Genomic DNA, 17722 nt, shown 5'->3' on the forward strand with positions numbered 1-17722 from the left:
CAGCACCGGGCCCCTCTAGTCCAAAACTCCCCCACTACAGGAAATATTGTATCTACATCCAGAAGCTAGGCTTTATAACGTGCGACAGACTTTAGTGAGATTCCCCTGATTCTTATCTCCTATGAGTATAGGCACCAAACTATCACATTCCAGTCACGTTAAACTTCACATTCATTGGATTATTATTATGAACCTCCTCTATGCCCTCTCCAACGCAAGCACATCAGTTTTTTAGAAAATAGGACCAAAACGGCTCACAATACTCCAACTGCGTCCTGATCAATCTCTTTATGAAGCCTCAGCATTATATCTTTGGTCTTACACACTGAAGCCAGACGCAAAACACTTATTAAGCTCGTCCGCAATTTCTTTGCCCCGTCCCTTAATCTTTCAATAGTTTGTACAAACAAAGTTATGAAGAATAACTTGGAACAATACTTCCCGGACATGAATTCCTTGGCATACAAATAAAAATACTAACAAGGATGCAGAGGGAATGAGGGAGGGGTGGTGCTGTGGGTGCTCTCTGTTGTAATTAAAAATAAATCATTTAATAGTAAGGAATGACAGAGGACCATATGTTGTAAAATCCTCATGAATAGAGTTGACGAACCTAAATTTGAGAAGTAGCAAGACAAAAGACAAGACATTATAAGCTGTTTAACGCGACCTCCGTGGGTCCCTAAGATTTTTGAGTTTATTATTAAGATTAAGCTGCTGGGATATATGAGATAATATGATGCAATCTGCAGTTTTGTTAGAGGATTTCTTTCCTGGCAGTTTTCTTTATAGTATGTATGTAACAAGAAGGTTTGTCAAAGAAATGTCGATAAATGTTATTTAACTGTATCTTAGAAGACCTTGATTAAAGTGCAGAATACGAGACTGCTAAACAGGCAAAGAGCCTATTGAGTTTGAGACACCATACTAGCATGCTGCCACTAATTACCGGTAGTCAGAGAAAAAGGATAAGTTGCACATTTTCATTATGGCTGAGGGAGTCTAGTGGACATGTACGGGGGTCGGTGGTCGGACTACAAAGTTTCACTCTATACTTTGATGTTTTGAATGAAGGATTATACGGTGTCTAACCTCGTGGAGTATAGGAGGACAGGTAGAAGAACAGGTAGTTACCCTGAGAAAACAACTCAGCAGGATTAGCACACGTTCAGAAAGTTGGCAAAATGTGGAGGGTTAAATAAACGGTACGGAGGTTAGCTGTGATACACTTTGGTCGGAAAAGAATAAAGGTGCCGCCGAGACACTAAATGAAATAGACTGAAATTAACGGGGACTTGAGAGTCATACTTTCTGATTTGCTCATTAATTAGCAGATTGAGCCGATAGTAACGGGCGGAAATGCAATGTTACCATTGATTTCCAAGGGACTAGAGACTTGTGTATGTACTACTGAAGCCATTGACAGCAAAACCAAGGAATGATGTGCAAAGTCTCCGATGGAGGTTCAAAAGATTTATCCTAGCAACAAAAGGGTTAATAAATGAGGGGTGTTTGATGTCTCCGGTCTTTACTTGAAGTTAATAAGAATCAGGTTGGGATTCTCCATGTGAAGCCTACCTGAAACATAACGGCCTAAATAAGGTCGGCGTGGCGAGAACGTTTCCGTTCGTATAGGAGAATCTATGAACGCAGGGTATAGCCTCAGAATAAACTGACCAGGAGCAATTTCTTCACCAACATGTTGGTGAATCTGAAATTATTTGCCACGGCGGCTTTGACAGCCAATTCACTGGGCGGATTTAATACAGTGATCGGTAGAGGCATGATGAGTAAATGGGTTAATACCTATGCCAGATACGTATTCACATTCGATACAATATTCTACTCTTTCTTACTAACACTAATTCCCACTTCTACGTTCCGAACCAATCTTTTATATCTAAAGAGACATGATTTTAATGCTAATATTTACATAACACGTTCGCTTTACATGGATAACTCTTTTATATATATATATATATAAATTTTACAGATCATTCTGGCGCTACAGAACCTGGAGAAGGGAGTAGCTCAGGTAAAATCTTAGCTTTAAAAGCAATCCATAATTCATGTCTTTTGTATTTCTTTCCATCGGATAGAGCAGATTACAAAGGCTGCAAGAATTGTGTGTAGTAGTTGTAAAGAGAGTAGAGGAGAATCGGTTCACAATAGTGGGTGATTCAGCAAAGATCTGACCGCTGAACAACGGATAATTATTATCGAGGGCAATAGGGCAGATGATTGAATAGGATCCAACCTTACTTTATGTAATATCAACAATACTGTAGCAGCGTTTTCCTTCGGTCATTTACGCCACATTCACGGGACTGAGCTCCATACAGATTCCCACAATTTATATTAGTGAAGATCCAAGATATTGCAGGAATGTTTTGATCCTGGCATTGTTTAGAGTAGCCGGCATTTGAAAAGACCACAAAGTCATGAGACATAGGAGAAGAATTAGGTCCATTCCATTTTGGCCGATTCATTATCCCTCTCAACCCCAGAGTCTTGCCTTCTCCTCGCGACACTTGTCACCTGGCTAATCAAGAACTCATGAAATTCCGCTTTTAATATTCTCAATGATTTGCCCTACACTGCTGTTTGTGACAATGAATTGCACGGATTCAGCAATCGCTGTCTAAAGAAATTCATTCTCGTCTCTGTTCTAAGTAGATGTCCCTCTACCCTGAACCTGGGCCCTCTAGTCCAACACTCCCCCACTACAGGAAATATTGAATCTGCATCCAGTAGTTAGGCCATCCAACATGAGACAGACTTCAGTGTGATTCTCCTGATTCTTTATCTCCCACGAGTATAGGCCCCAAACTATCACATTGCAGTCACGTTAACCTTCACATTCATTGGATTATTATTATGAACGTCCTCTATGCTCTCTCCAACACAAGCACAACTTTCCTGAGAAAAAGGGACCAGAATGGCTCACAATACTCCAAGTGCATCTTGATCAATCTCTTTTTGAGGCCTCAGCATTGTATCTTTGTTTTGATATTCTAGTCCTCTCGAAATGAATGCTAACATTCAATTTCTCTTCTTTACCACCGACTCAAACTGTAAATTAACCTTTAGGAAATTCTACACTAGGAGTTGCAAGTCCCTTCACACCTCTGGTTTTTGAATGTTCTTCCCATTTAGAAAATAGTCTGTCTTATCTTATTTAGCAGACTCGTATGCGCTCCTTGTCAAAGGTCTGCTGAAAATCCAAGTAACATTCTGACCCACTGGCTCCTCTTTGTGTATCTTGCCTTAAAGAATTCCAACCGATGTGTCAGACAATATTGCCCCTTGAGTAACCATGCTGAATTTGAACTATATTATTACATGCCTCCAAGTACCCCGAAACCTCATCCTTAGAAATTGACGCCAACATCTTCCCAGCCACTGTCAGGATAACTAGCTCATAATTTGTTGAAAGCTCACCACTAAAGCCTCCACAACATTTTCAGATACTCCTGGAGTTATTTCATCGTATCCAGGTTACTTATTTAACTTTGGACTTTTTAGCTTCACAAGTACCTATTCCTCAGAAATTGTAACTACACTTAGTTCTGTCCACTGGCACTCTCAAAAATCTGGGGTACTGATGGATGTCTTGCACGGTAAACAGAGACGCAAAATACTTAAGTTCATCCGCAGTTTCTTTGCCCCGCTCCTTAATCTTCATATAGTTTGTAGAAACAGGGTTAGCAAGAATAACTTGGAATGATTACTTCCCGGACATGAATTCCTTCGCATACAATTAAAAATACTGGCAAGAATGCTAAGGGAATCGGAGGTGGTGGTGGGGATTCACGCTGTTGTAAATAAAAATAAGTCAATTAATGGTAATGATTAATCCTTGTGGATAGAGTTGTGGAACCTAAATTGTAAAGTGATTCTGATGGGGTTATGCATCGGCTTCCAAATTGTAGTCAGGATGTGTGGTACAAAACACAACAGGGGACTTAAAACATATGCTAAATCGCCAGTATTGTAGATATCATCGGGATCTTCAATATCCCAATAGAATGGAAAAGGTAAGTTGGTAGTAAACCACAAGAAAATTAATGTGTTTAATGATTAGATTACATTATATTGCTTTGTAGTAATGGTAACTGCAGAGGCTTGAGGGAAGAACTGGCCAGAGCTGAACGGAAGAAGACCCCAGCAGGGACGATTATGAAAGAGCAAAGGCAGGGTGTCATCGGAGTAATTCCGGAGGCACAGTAAAAGTACTGTGATAGCAAAAACGTGAAAACTAGGGGTAGAATAAGGCGCCATTTCTGACTAGGGAATTCAGTGAAGCTATAAAAACAAAAGAGAAGCCAGATAATATGGAAAAGGTTAGGAAAGCCAGAGTATTCTGAAATCTTTAAAGGCAACTGAACACATATTAGAAACATACAGACAAAAGATTCAATACGAGGAGAATAACATAAAATAAGACTCGAAACTAGATATATTTTTGCATACAGAAAGGCTAAGAAACAAGAACGGATACCGGACTGCTTGAAGATGATGATGAAGTAGAAATGGGGAAAAGAAAAATGACAATGTAGTGAATATTGATCTCCTACCTTCGTCAACTACTTTCGGTTAGGGAAACCCCCAAACAAGCTCGAATTAATTTAAATCACTCGCAACCGTATTGATTCGACTTTATTCTATGAATTCGACACCTACGGAAGTTATGTTGTCTTGGGTCAACATTCCCTGAATGCTACTGTTAATTTAGTCCCAACACTCTCACAAAACGTCTTCTGCCACTTACAACAGAAACAGGAGATGCCTTATTGGCCAAATGATTGACCCTTCTAATCCCAGCCCGGGACCTGGGGTCTTCCTTGCGAAAGTGATTCTCCAGATTTCTCGCTGCTCTACCTCTGAAACTCTTCACCGTCAATATTTTTTTATATTATTTTATTTAGCGAGAGAGCCTTTTGAGACAGTCCGTTCCAGCAACCCTCTAAAAAGGCGATTAACCTTCACCCAAATCACGAAATAATTTAATGACTTGCCCAGTAAATCTTTGGATGGTGGAGAAAAGCAGAGCACCGGGAAAAGGCACGCATGATACAGGAAGACCTGTAAACTCCTTTAAATGGCGCTGGAACAGAACTACGAACTCCGTAGGCGCCGAGCTGTGATAGGGTCGCTCTATCCGCTATATAACCGTGAGCCTATCATCAGCCCTCAGGTGTTGTACTTCGATTCCGTGAGTTTTGAATTATCAGACTAGCCTATGCCCAGTTTCTTGGCTCTAACCCAGAATAACTTGTAAATAATGAAATGCCTCTGGTATCATTCTTCTGTTATTTTATTCCGCTGAATTAGACCATTTCATAACAGTACTGGGTAATTTCAGACACTAAAATCAGGTTATATCAGATCATAAACACAGACAACTGCCGCTGCGAATCTGTTGGAGTCATCTGATGTGTTTGCTGCTCCCGATGCAGTCTCCTCTGCATTAGTGAGAAAGTCGTAAATTTAGGGGTGGGGGGTGTAGAGTTTCATCGAGCTCCATCCGCCGGAAGCGGAACTTCCCAGTGACTAGACATTTTAGTTCTTATTCCAATTGCCCTGCCCATCCGACATATAGGTCCATTACCTGCCACCCACCCTTGTCCCGCAATGAGGTCACCCTCAGATTCGAGGAACAACACCATATATTCCATCTGGGTTGCCTCCAACCTGATGGCATGAGGACCGATTTCTCCTTCCGGTAAAATAATCCCTCCCTCTTCTCTCTTCGTCCTTTCCCCTTGCCTCTTCACACCTACCTATCACTCCCAATCTCCCACTCGGCCCCTCTTCCCCTTTCTGCTATGGTTCACTCTGCTCTCCTATGAGATTCTTTCCTCCCTAACTCTTTACCTTTCCATCTGGCTTCACCTATCATTTTCTAGTTATCCTCCTTTTTCTCCCCCATTCACGTTTTTATTCTGTCTTTCCCCCCACTTTCTTTTCGGTCTTGAAGAATGGTCTTGGCCCAAAACGTCGACAGTGTATTCATTTCTATCTGTGCTGATGTCCTACTAAGTCCTTTTGGATTTCCCACAACTGCAGAATTTCTCATGTATACTCTTACATGTATTCCTCTTACATTTCTCATGTATACTCTGTTTTGATTCTTCTTCCTAATCAACGTGTATTCCGAACCCGTAGACGCATAGGTTCGTAAAATGCGTCCAGTTCAATATGTTTGAGAATAGAGTCTTTCGTTGAGAACCAAGCTTATCAGAATTCTCTTGAGTTCTTGTTTTGTGCTTCTGCCATGATTCTAGAAGTTTCCCGGACGAATCTCTGCCCCTGATCTTCTGGACTGAGATAAATGTCAGAGGATCGTGTCTTCTTACGGTTAATTCATGACGTCTCGTGGATAGTTTTCTACCCATATGTCCTACATGGTGTTAGGTTCAGTCTCCGCATTGGATTGGAAAATTACGTCTGTCCTTTTCATTTGAACTGTTGGATCTTTGAGAGTTCTGATAGCTATGCTGAATTTGTGTGCTACCGTTATTCCGTTAATGCTACCATAATTAGGAATCCCATTAGGGCTTTCATATCAGGGTCAACATAATATTGTAGTATCGTTCATGTAATTAGCTGGCGTCAGAAATTAACTGAGAAAAGATAACATTGTATTAATGAAAATAAATCTCAGTAATGTAAACCAGAAGATTACATTCTTTTTTCTAGAGTGCCATTGTAGGTTTGGAGGTCTTTGCAAATAAAACTGCATGAGGAGTTTATGAGAAACTAAAACAATTCATTTATTGTATTCCATGCGCTGAACACAAAAAGTGCAGTAACCGAACTTCACGTGATACATCATCACGTCAGACCAACCTCTTTAAGTGAACCTCAGCTCAATGTCACCGTTGCGAATTATGTACAATTCCACCAGTTACATTACCCTGTACGGGCCCCCTCATAACTCACTAAAACCAGCATTGTGAGCAGGAACAGCCTGGCTTGGATCCTCTGTTCCTTGAGCGGGAAGGAACAGCAAGTACCTCGTGCTCGTCCAGAGGTGTTGACACACTTATGACCATGTCGTGATGGCAGCGGCGTGGTAACGGAATGCTCCAAATCATGGTGGGCCAGTTTAAGGAGATCTACCGCAACACATTCGGGTTTACCCCTCTTCTCTACGATAAAGTCTTTTCATTCCATTCCAATATGTGGAATGGGCTATCGTAATGAGACGACAATATCTGAGGCGGAATGTAGGTCAACAGAAACTGAAAATGGGAAGTAAGAAAAGGTGTAAGGAATTGAATTTACTGAAGACAATGGAACGCCGTTGAGAGGCTGACAAGGTGGTCATGGAATCAGGAATAAAATTGTCTGGCACTCATAATGGCTACTCGCATAGCGACACAACCGTAGACGACTGCAGTTACTTTTTTGGAGCTGTTCTGAGTCCCAGCGGGACCTACAACAGACAACCCCATACATCAGGTAAGTCCTCAGAGCAGACTTTAAGGAGCGGTGAAGCCGCTCATATAGGCCATTGGACTGTGAGCGATATGCTGTGGTGTGATATAGTCTAAGGCTGACATTCTGGGTCACTGCAGACTGGAGGTCTGAAATGAATTAGGGGTCACTGACAAAGGAAGTTTCAAAGGAGTTGCCAAACCGAGCAACCCACGTGCTGATGAACGCCCGAGCTACATTTGCGGCCATCATCGACGCTAGCAGCATGATAACTGGCCGCCTGGTGGTACGATCCACCATGGTAATGAGGTGCGTGAAACTGCGGTGGGGTGGGGAGTATTACTGGAGCAGAGGACCAAGAAGAATCACATTGACACGGCCGGGGACTTCAAAACGATCCAATGGCGCCTGACACTCCAAACAGGCTGCCGTGCAATCACGCACAACCTTTCTAAGGCCGTGCCACACCAATTTTAGTGCAAACAGTTTCCGTGAGGCCTTCTGGCTCGTATGCGTCAGTCCAAGTGTAGAGTCAAAGCAGTCCGCCTCCAGTTTGCCGGCACCATGAGCTGAGGACAACTTGTTGAGACATCACATAGGAGAAAAACCCCAGCTTCCCCAAACTTAACATCAGCCAACCGCAGGCACGTGAATGTTATTCAGTAAACCTGGATCTCGTGGTCAGTAGCTTGGTCGACTGCCAAAAAGTAGCAAAAGAAATTAATCATTCTTAGTATTGCGGGGCGTGGGGAATCCATAATAGCAGCTATTTTTCATGGGAGAAGTTTCGAACCTTCTGCGGGCAATTGCTGGCCGAGAAGGTCAATGGTTGACAACCCAAACTGGCACTAGCACGGTTAATACTCGATCCCCTGTTGCAAAGACGTGACTGTGAGGGGAACCCAAATGCTGGACACAGGCACGGAGGTAGGGTCGAGAAGCGTTATCACAGTCGTAAGCGTGGAATAGGTACTCAGGAGAGTCTTTACACGGAGACAAAGTTCACGCAGCGAATCCAGGAAAACAATGCGGAACTTAGAACTGACAGTCCTAAAGAACCATGAAACGAGACCAACGAACTAGCAGCTCCTTGTTGTGATTACAGAGTTTTTATCCTGCATTTACTGATGGAAGGCAGGTGTGTGTAATTAGTGGAACTGTGAATAATTGGAAATACGACGAGGGGATTGAGGCCCAATTACTGAGGTAGTGCGGAATTGATGGGGAGTTGCCAGACGCTAGCATGACACCCCCATTGGTTTAAACACTCAAAACGTGCGAGAGAGAAAATGTATGTTCAGATTCGGATGCTCTGGTGACAAGTACACCATCCCGGACAACAAGAAAGTGTAAGTCATTTAATAAAGTGTCCATCATCTCCTGGAAAGTCTATGCTGCATTTTCCAGCATGAACATCTTGCGCAGAAACTCAAAGAGGCCAAACGGGGTTCACAACCGATTTGGGAATGTCTTCTGAGCATACAGGCACCTAAAGTTAGCTTCTAAGTCGACTTTGGAAAAAATTAAATTTCTGACTAAGCGTGCCAACGAGTCTTGGATCTGTGGAACCTGGTAACAATTGGGTGATGACCTTGTTAAGGGGTTAGTAATTGCCACATAGGGAGTTAGGGACCATATGGGGAGCCGAAACCCAGGGGTAATCCAACTGAAATACAACACCAAGACTTTCCATGTTGGAAAATTCATCTTTCGCAGTTGCCAGCTTTTCTGGTTCCAGTCCATGCATCAAGGCATGGACTGGCAGGACAGTTGTGGAATTGTGGGGTCGTAACTGTGGTGGAGAATAATAATGATAATGAACAGTAGAAACAGCAGCAGCTGCAGCCCATGGAGTTTACAGACCTCGACTATCCCGATATGCTGGTAGTGTCATAGGTCCAGGCGGTCAGCACTTCAAAGTGTGGCCAAAAAACAGGCCCAGTCATGTCCATTTCACAGCTATCCTTATGTTAGGGGTCTTACTAACTGGGCTTATTTTGGCAGGGAAATGAGGAGCAATCCCTGGCTGAGAGTGCACTATGAGTCATTTTAGGAAGCGGCCTGCAATTCTTCATGAGTGCATTAAATAGGGATTATGTGAACATTCAGGCATTTGCTGCATGAAGAGTTCTTTAAAAGTAAAATAAGGATAGTGATTTCCCAGCAGTGTTCGCATGTGGCCCATTAGCTCCAATGGTTTAGCATCATTGCAGCCAGACAGGAACTGCACCTCTTTGGAGCAATCAGCCTTCAATAGTCCAAGAGTCTACAAAAGGTGAGTTTTCAGCAATTAGAATTTATCATGTTGAGGCAGGATTTCTCATTGACTCACAGCTATTGCAGCCGCTGGATGCTCTCTGTAAATCTGAAGCCCTCCCTCCTGCACCTTGTCTTCAGCCACGTGTTGATCTGCGCTATCTTTTCTTTTATCTTTCTAAATCTTTTTATTAATATTAGTAATATGGACAGAATACAAATGATATATTGATAAAGAAATTACTAACATATAAATTCCATTACATATGAAAAAAACATACATAATAGTTACAATATAAATGAGTTTACCAAAACATAAGCCATAAAATATATGTATGAACATAATAAGTCTAAATATTTCGTAATATATGATATAAAGAAAACAGAAAAAAGAAAAAAAAAACAAAAAAACAATATAATGCCAAACTAGCTAATCTAATCTAATAACTAATATAGAAGAAAAAAGAAGCAAAAAAAACGAGAGAAAAAAAGAGGGCTGTTTATAATATCTCACAAAAATAAGTATTCATCAATGCCATCACTTCCGGTCCTCTCAAAATACATAAGCTAAAAGCTGGGAAATCAAATGAACTTAGCACAGGGTCATATTACATCATATGAAAATGTTGAATGAATGGTCTCCATAACTTTTCAAATTTAATAGAAGTCTCAAAAGTACCACTTCTAATTTTTTCTAAATTTAAACATAACATAGTTTGAGAGAACCAATTAAATACAGTGGGAGGATTAATTTCTTTCCAATTCAACAATATAGATCTTCTAGCCATCAGAGTTAGAAATGCAATCATTCGACGGGCTGAAGAAGATAAATGTAGTGAGTCTAACATTGGTAAACCAAAAATTGTGGTAATAGGATGAGGCTGTAAATCAATATTCAAAACCGTAGAAATAATATCAAAAATATCTTTCCAATATTTCTCCAAAAATGAACAAGACCAAAACATATGAGCAATTTCAGAATGACATCTATCACAAATAGGACTAATATGAGAGTAAAAATGAGCTAATTTATCCTTGGACATATGGGCCCTATGTACGACCTTAAATTGTATTAATGAATGTTTGGCACATAACGATGATGTATTAACTAATTGAAGAATTCTATCCCAATTCTCACTAGAAATATTAAGACTAAGCTCTCTTTCCCAATCCTTTTTAGTCTTATAAAGAGGCTCTGAACGTATCTTCATAATTATATTATAAAGTTTTGAATTAAGCCCTTTTTGAAAAGGGTCTAATTCAAATAAACTCTCCAAAATATCTGAAGGCACAAAATTTGGAAACGTAGAGAGTACAGAACTTAAAAAATGTCTAATCTGTAAATATCTAAAAAAATGAAATCTAGGCAAGTTATATTTGTTGGATAATTGCTCAAAAGACATGAAACAATTATCTAAAAATAAATCAGAAAATCTTAGTAATCCCTTAGATTTCCAAGCCGAATAAGCTTGATCTATAATGGAAGGGTGAAAAAAACAATTAGATACAATAGGACTATTTAAAACGAATTAAGTCAACCCAAAAAATCTCCGAAATTGAAACCATATACGCAAAGTATGTTCAACTATCGGGTTGTCAATTCGTTTCGGCGATTTCGAAAGAGCAAAAGGGAGAGAAGTCCCTAAAATAGAACCCAGAGCATAAGCTGATACCGATTTAGTTTCTAAACTCACCCAACAAGGGCCAAAAGATCCACCCCCATCTTTCAACCAACATAATAAATATCTAATATTAACTGCCCAATAGTAAAATCTGAAATTAGGTAATGCTAACCCGCCTTCCTTTTTTGTCTTCTGTAAATATGTTTTACCTAACCTGGGATTTTTATTCTGCCATATATATGAAGAAATTTTAGAGTCAACATTAGTAAAAAAAAAAGATTTCGGGTTAAAAATTGGTATCGCTTGAAAAATATATAAAAACTTAGGTAAAATAACCATCTTAATAGCATTAATCCTACCTATTAGGGATAAAGATAAAGGTGACCACTTAGTAAACAAACCTTTAATCTGATCAATTAAGGGTAAAAAATTAAATCTAAATAAATCTTTATGGTTTTTTTGTGATTTTGATCCCTAAATAAGTAAAAGAGTCATTAACTAATTCAAAAGGCAAATTTCCATAAATTGGGACCTGTTTATTCAAAGGAAACAATTCACTTTTATTAAGATTTAACTTATACCCAGAAAACTCACTAAATTGAACCAATAATGATAAAACTGCTGGAATGGATTTCTCCGGGTTAGAAATGAATAGTAATAAATCATCTGCATACAAAGATAACTTATGAATATCTGTCCCACGATTAATACCCAAAATATCCTGTGATTGTCTGATGGCAATTGCCAAAGGTTCTAAGGCAATGTTAAATAGTAATGGACTAAGAGGACATTCTTGTCTAGTGCCCCGAAATAAGCGAAAAAAGGGAGATCTTTGATTATTGGTAAACACTGAGGCTACTGGAGTATGATAAATCAATTTAATCCATGATATAAATATCGGACTAAAATTAAACTTCTCCAACAATTAAATAAGTAAGGCCATTCAACTCTATTAAATGCTTTCTCCGCATCTAATGAAATCACGCATTCTGAAGTATCATGTGAGGGAGTATAAACAATATTCAACAATCTCCTAATGTTAAAAAAAGAATAACGATTTTTAATAAAACCAGTTTGATCATCTGAAATAATTTTGGGTAATACCTTCTCCAATCTAGATGCCAGTGACTTGGAAAAAATCTTGGAGTCTACATTCAATAAAGATATAGGTCTATAAGAAGCACAGTTAGTAGGGTCTTTATCTTTCTTCAATATTGAAGAAATGGAAGCTCTATAAAAAGATTGTGGCAAATTCCCCAATCTAATGGCTTCCTCAAAAACCTTACCTAACCAAGGGGAAAGAGTAGCGGGAAAAAATTTAAAAAATTCAACTGTACAACCATCTGGACCCGGTGCTTTCCCGGAATTCATTGAGGAAATAGCCCCCTTAATTTCTACATCCGTAATAGGAGTATCCAATATCAAAAGATCATCAGATGATAATCTTGGAAAATTTAATTTCCAAGAAAATCAGACATGGTATTATGATCTTGAGGAAATTCAGATTGAAACAGGGAGGTATAGAAGTCTTGAAATGCCTTATTTATCTCATCATGATTAACTGTCAGATTCCCATTCTGCTGACCAATCTTAGTGATTTGACGTTTAACCAAAGCATTCTTCAATTGACTAGCTAACAGTTTACCAGATTTATCACTGTATGTAAAAATCAGATTTAGATTTCATTAATTGATTTTCAATCGAGGATGTAAGTAATAAACTATGTTCCATTTGAATTTCAACCCTTTGTTTGTAAAGCTCCTTACTAGGAGCAATCGAATATTTCTTATCAATCTCTTTAATTTTATCAACCAATAAGAGAGTTTCCATCTTAGTACGTTTCCTCAAACCAACAGAAAAAGAAATAATCTGTCCACGTATATATGCTTTAAAGGTATCCCAAAGTGTTCCGCAGGAAATATCATCTGTAGAATTAGTTGAAAAGAAGAAGTCGATCTGCTCCTCCATAAATTTTATAAAGTCAGAGTCTTGCAACAAGGTAGAGTCAAATCGCCATTGTCTAGCATTAGAAGCTGTATCCGTAAATTTCATAGAAAGAAATAATGGAGCATAATCAGAGATAGCTATAATATCAAAGTTACAAACGATTACCAATGGAATAAAACAAGAGTCTACAAAAAATAATCAATTCTCGAATAAGAGTGATAAACATGTGAGAAAAAAGAAAACTCTTTGTCATTAGGATGCCGGAATCTCCAAATATCAAAAACTCCACTGTCAGTCAAAAAAGAGTTAATACAAGTGGCCGACTTATTAGGTAAAGTCTGAATAGATAAAGATTTATCCATCAGAGGATTTAAACAACAATTAAAGTCACCACCCATTATTAACTTATATTCGTTTAGATTGGGAAAAGAGGTAAAGACTTAAAAAAGTCAGGGCAATCCACATTTGGAGCGTAAACATTAACCAAACCAACCTTTTTATTACAAAGTAAACCTGTAATTAACACAAATCTGCCATTCGGATCCGAAAAAATATCATGTTGAACAAATGAAATAGAGGAGTCAATAAAAATTGAAACTCCTTTTACTTTAGCATTCGAATTTGCGTGATAATGTTGACCCTGCCAAAATCTAAAAAAACGAAATTTGTCCTCCTTCCTCACATGAGTTTCTTGTACAAAAATGATATGAGCATTAAGTATTTGGAATACTTTGAAAATCTTCTTTCGTTTAATTGGATGATTTAAACCATTAGTATTCCAAGACACAAAATTAATGGTCTGAGCCATAATTCTAAAATCAACCCTTTGGTATAGAAAGGGTTAACCAACTTATAAACTCATGCACCCGGAAGAGGAACAAAAGTAAAGAGAAGACCTGGAAGTGACGACAACACAGACATATTTGAAGTTCAAAAACAGCCCAAATAAAAAAATGAACACAAACTGGTACAAAAAAAAATAGAATTAGAAAACAGAGTATCCCCCACCCCCCAAGAAAAAGAGAAAAAGCCAAAATATGACTTAAAAAGGGAAAAAGTAAGACTAATCCTACCCCCATGTCAGCTGAAGAACACTCCATATATAAAGGATATATATAAAAGAATCACCCCAACTTCAAAAATTAAAATCGCTATAATTAAAACCATATTTCTAAGTATAGTTAGTTGTAAGAAGAATAAAAATACAATCACTAAAAAAAGTTATAAATCGGGCTCTAGCCAAGACAAAATAAAAAATATTTAAGCTATGATAAGCAATGCATTGTAGGAAAAAGGTGAAAAAAATAAAAACATAACGCCATCTTAAGCAAAACCAAAAATCTTTTTCAAAAAACCACCATCTTAATCAAAGAAAAATTCACCTTCAAAGAATTAAAAATATACCTTCGAAGGAACAAAGTTAATGGACAAGTATGTAGTTAAATGATTAAAGTATATAAGGCAAAACAATTAATATGACGAAAACACACTTTAACTTAAGTATAAAGTATAGGATGAACCTACACCAAAAACCAGATTTTAATTCTGGTTTAAGAGATCGAGAACCATCTTACACGATCAGAATTGTTCATTTATTAGAGACTGGTGTCTGTAGCAGTAGGGAAGTTCTCCTCCAGATATTTTCTCGCTTCTGAAGTTGAAATGAAAACCTGTCGTGGAGCATTCAACGGAGAAATTCGGAGCTTCGAAGGGTATAGAAGCGCAGGTTTCAGATTTTTTTCATAACATTCAGCCATCAACGGTTTAAAAGAAGCCTTCTTTTTAAAAGGTCAGGACTAAAGTCTTCGACCAGGCGGAAGCAAAATTCTTTGAATTTAATCATTCCTGCTCGACGAGCTGCTCTTATAAGTTATCTTACTATTACTAAACCAACTTGCACGTAGCACCGGTAGCAATCCTAAGATTGCTATCCTGGACTTTAAACAGATTGGCGAAGTGTCTTGTGCCAATCTTTACATAAGTAGATTTACCTTGAAAATAACAATTATCTTTTCTTTTCTAGGTACAGATGCTTATGAGACCATTGAATTTCCGTTGAATACATCTTCAGGTAAATTGTTCATTTTGATTCAATTTATGCTTCACGTCTCTTATAAGTAAGCCTGGATCTCGTGGTTAGTAGCTTGGTCGGCTGCCACAAGCAGCAATAGAAGCTAATCATTTTTAGTACTGTGGGCCATGGGGAATCCATAATAGTAGCTATTTTTCATGGGAGAAGCTTTGCACCTACTGCGGAGAATTTCTGGCCGAGAAGGTCATGGTTGACAATCCAAACTAGCACTAGCAGGGTTAATTGGCTTAAATGTTTAAAGTGCATGAGGATAAGGTATATGTTCAGATTTGGATGCTCTGGTGGCAAGTACACCATCCAGGTAAACAACAAGAAAGCGTCAGTCTTTTAATAAAGTGTCCATCAGTCCCTGGAAAGTCTGTGCTGCATTTCCCAGCCTTAACAGCTTGCACAGAAACTCAAAAGGGGTTATCACAGCAGATTTGAAAATGTCCTCCGAGCACACAGGCACCGAGAGGTAGCTCCTAAGTCGATGTAAGAAAAAAATAAATTTCCGGCTAAACATGCCAAAAGGTCTTGGATCTTTGAAACCTAGTAACAATCGGGGTGGCGACCTCGTTAAGGGGTTAGTAGTTGCCAGATAGGGAGTTGGAGACCATAGGGATAGCCTAAACCCAGAGGCAATCCAACTGGAGCACAATGCCAAGTCTTTCCATGTTGGGAAATTCATCTTTCGCAGTTGCCAGCTTTTCTGGCTCCAGTCCACGCGTGAAGGCATGGACTGGCAGGACAGTTGTGGAATTGTGGTGCTCGACCCCACGTTTTTGTGACTGTGGTGGGGAATAATAATGATAATGAACAGTAGACGACAGCAGCAGATGCAGGTGTTTACAGACCTCTACTGTCCCGATACGCTGCTAATGTCGTAGGTCCAGACGGTCAGCACTTCCAAGCGTGGCAAAAACACAGGGCCAGTCAAGTCTGTCCTTTTGTTAGTGGTCTTACTGACTGGTCTTATTGTGGCAGGGGAATGAGGAGGAATGCTTGGTTGAGAGTGCACTATCAGTCATTTTAGGAAGCTCCCTGTAATCCTTCACGAGTGCATTAGGGAAGGGATTATCTGAACTTGTTCAGGCATTTGCTCCTTGAAGAGTTCTTTAAAAGTAAAACAAGGATAGTGCTATCCCAGCAGAGTTCACATGTGACCCATTAGCTCCAATGGTTTAGCATCACCGTGGCTGGACAGGAAGAGTAACTCTTTGGCGCAATCAGACTCCAATAGTCCAAGAGTCTGCAAACGTTGAGTTTTCAGTGATTGGAATTTATCATGTTCAAGTGGGAGTTCTCGTTGACTCACCACTCTTGCAGCCGCTGGACGCCCTCTCCTAGAAATATTTGGTGTTGTCAGCGGTGACTTATTTCAGCGCGAATTTGGCCTTGGCTTCTACAAGCTAAGCAGCACCATTTTGCTCCCAAAGCTCTGGCAGCTTCAAAGCAACTAGATTGACAAGCAAGTTCAATACCTCTGGAATCATCCTGGAGCATCGGGATCACCAACATGGGTCTTCACGTATGCATCTCGCTAAAGGAAATTGCTTTGCAATAGTGTTTCATTCAAAAATGTATTTCTGCTGAGCAATGGTTTTCTCAAGTTTATCTTTCAGGTAGGGTGGTAAAGACAGCTCATGTAATGATGTCTGTTGATGTGTCTGGGCTTGTATAGAATGATTTTCAGAAGATTGGGGACTGCAGTCATAGGTCGCATTGAAACCCACCTGACACCTAAAGGGCTGGACATGCAAAAAGTCATTCCATTCGGAGGAGAATCTTAAATCCGCAAGAAAAGCCTCAGAATGAAGAGACACATGTTTAGAAATGAGGTGAGGAGGATCTTCTTCACCCAAAATCTCTGGAATTTGTTGCCACTCAAATGCAATGCATTTTCTTTTGTCTGTAACTCGATTGTATTGATCTCTTGCAATAAATAGCATTTGGAGAGCTGAAGGTATAGAGGCTGTTAGAGCGTAATTTGAAGATATGGAATATAGCAAATTAATTACAATGTCAACCAGTCTTCATATCTGAATTGAATTGCAGATTGAATTTCAAATGTGACTCCAGGAAGACCAGAGAAATGTAGATGTGGGGTTGGGTTTAACATTATAAGTTGGAGAAGTCGATGTACATGTTGTCAGGTTGGTGGCAAGCCAGTGGAAATATGAAGTGATATACTTCTAAACTGAGCTTGGCCTCAAAATGCCAGCACAAGATCATGTCAAAATGGAAATAAGATGTTGAACTCAAATGGACAACCACCTGGAAATCCAGCCTTTTGAAACAGACAGTGTGGAGGTACACGACAAAGCGGAGTCTCATTTTGCGTCAGCTCACCGATGTGCTTCGTAGTATGCGTGAACAGAGA

General features: G+C 39.4%; 1 protein-coding gene across 1 annotated transcript in view; it reads left to right on the plus strand.

The window, feature by feature from the left end:
- LOC132398128 (uncharacterized) overlaps positions 1-17722 on the plus strand; it is a 103029-nt gene that overhangs the window by 30258 nt on the left and 55049 nt on the right. The window contains exon 5 of the mRNA XM_059977193.1: positions 15292-15339. Within this exon, the coding sequence (XP_059833176.1) occupies positions 15292-15339 (48 nt within the window). The remainder of the gene's footprint in view (positions 1-15291; positions 15340-17722) is intronic.

The sequence above is a fragment of the Hypanus sabinus genome, chromosome 1 (genome assembly GCF_030144855.1).
Source record: "Hypanus sabinus isolate sHypSab1 chromosome 1, sHypSab1.hap1, whole genome shotgun sequence".
Classification (NCBI taxonomy): Eukaryota; Metazoa; Chordata; class Chondrichthyes; order Myliobatiformes; family Dasyatidae; genus Hypanus; species Hypanus sabinus.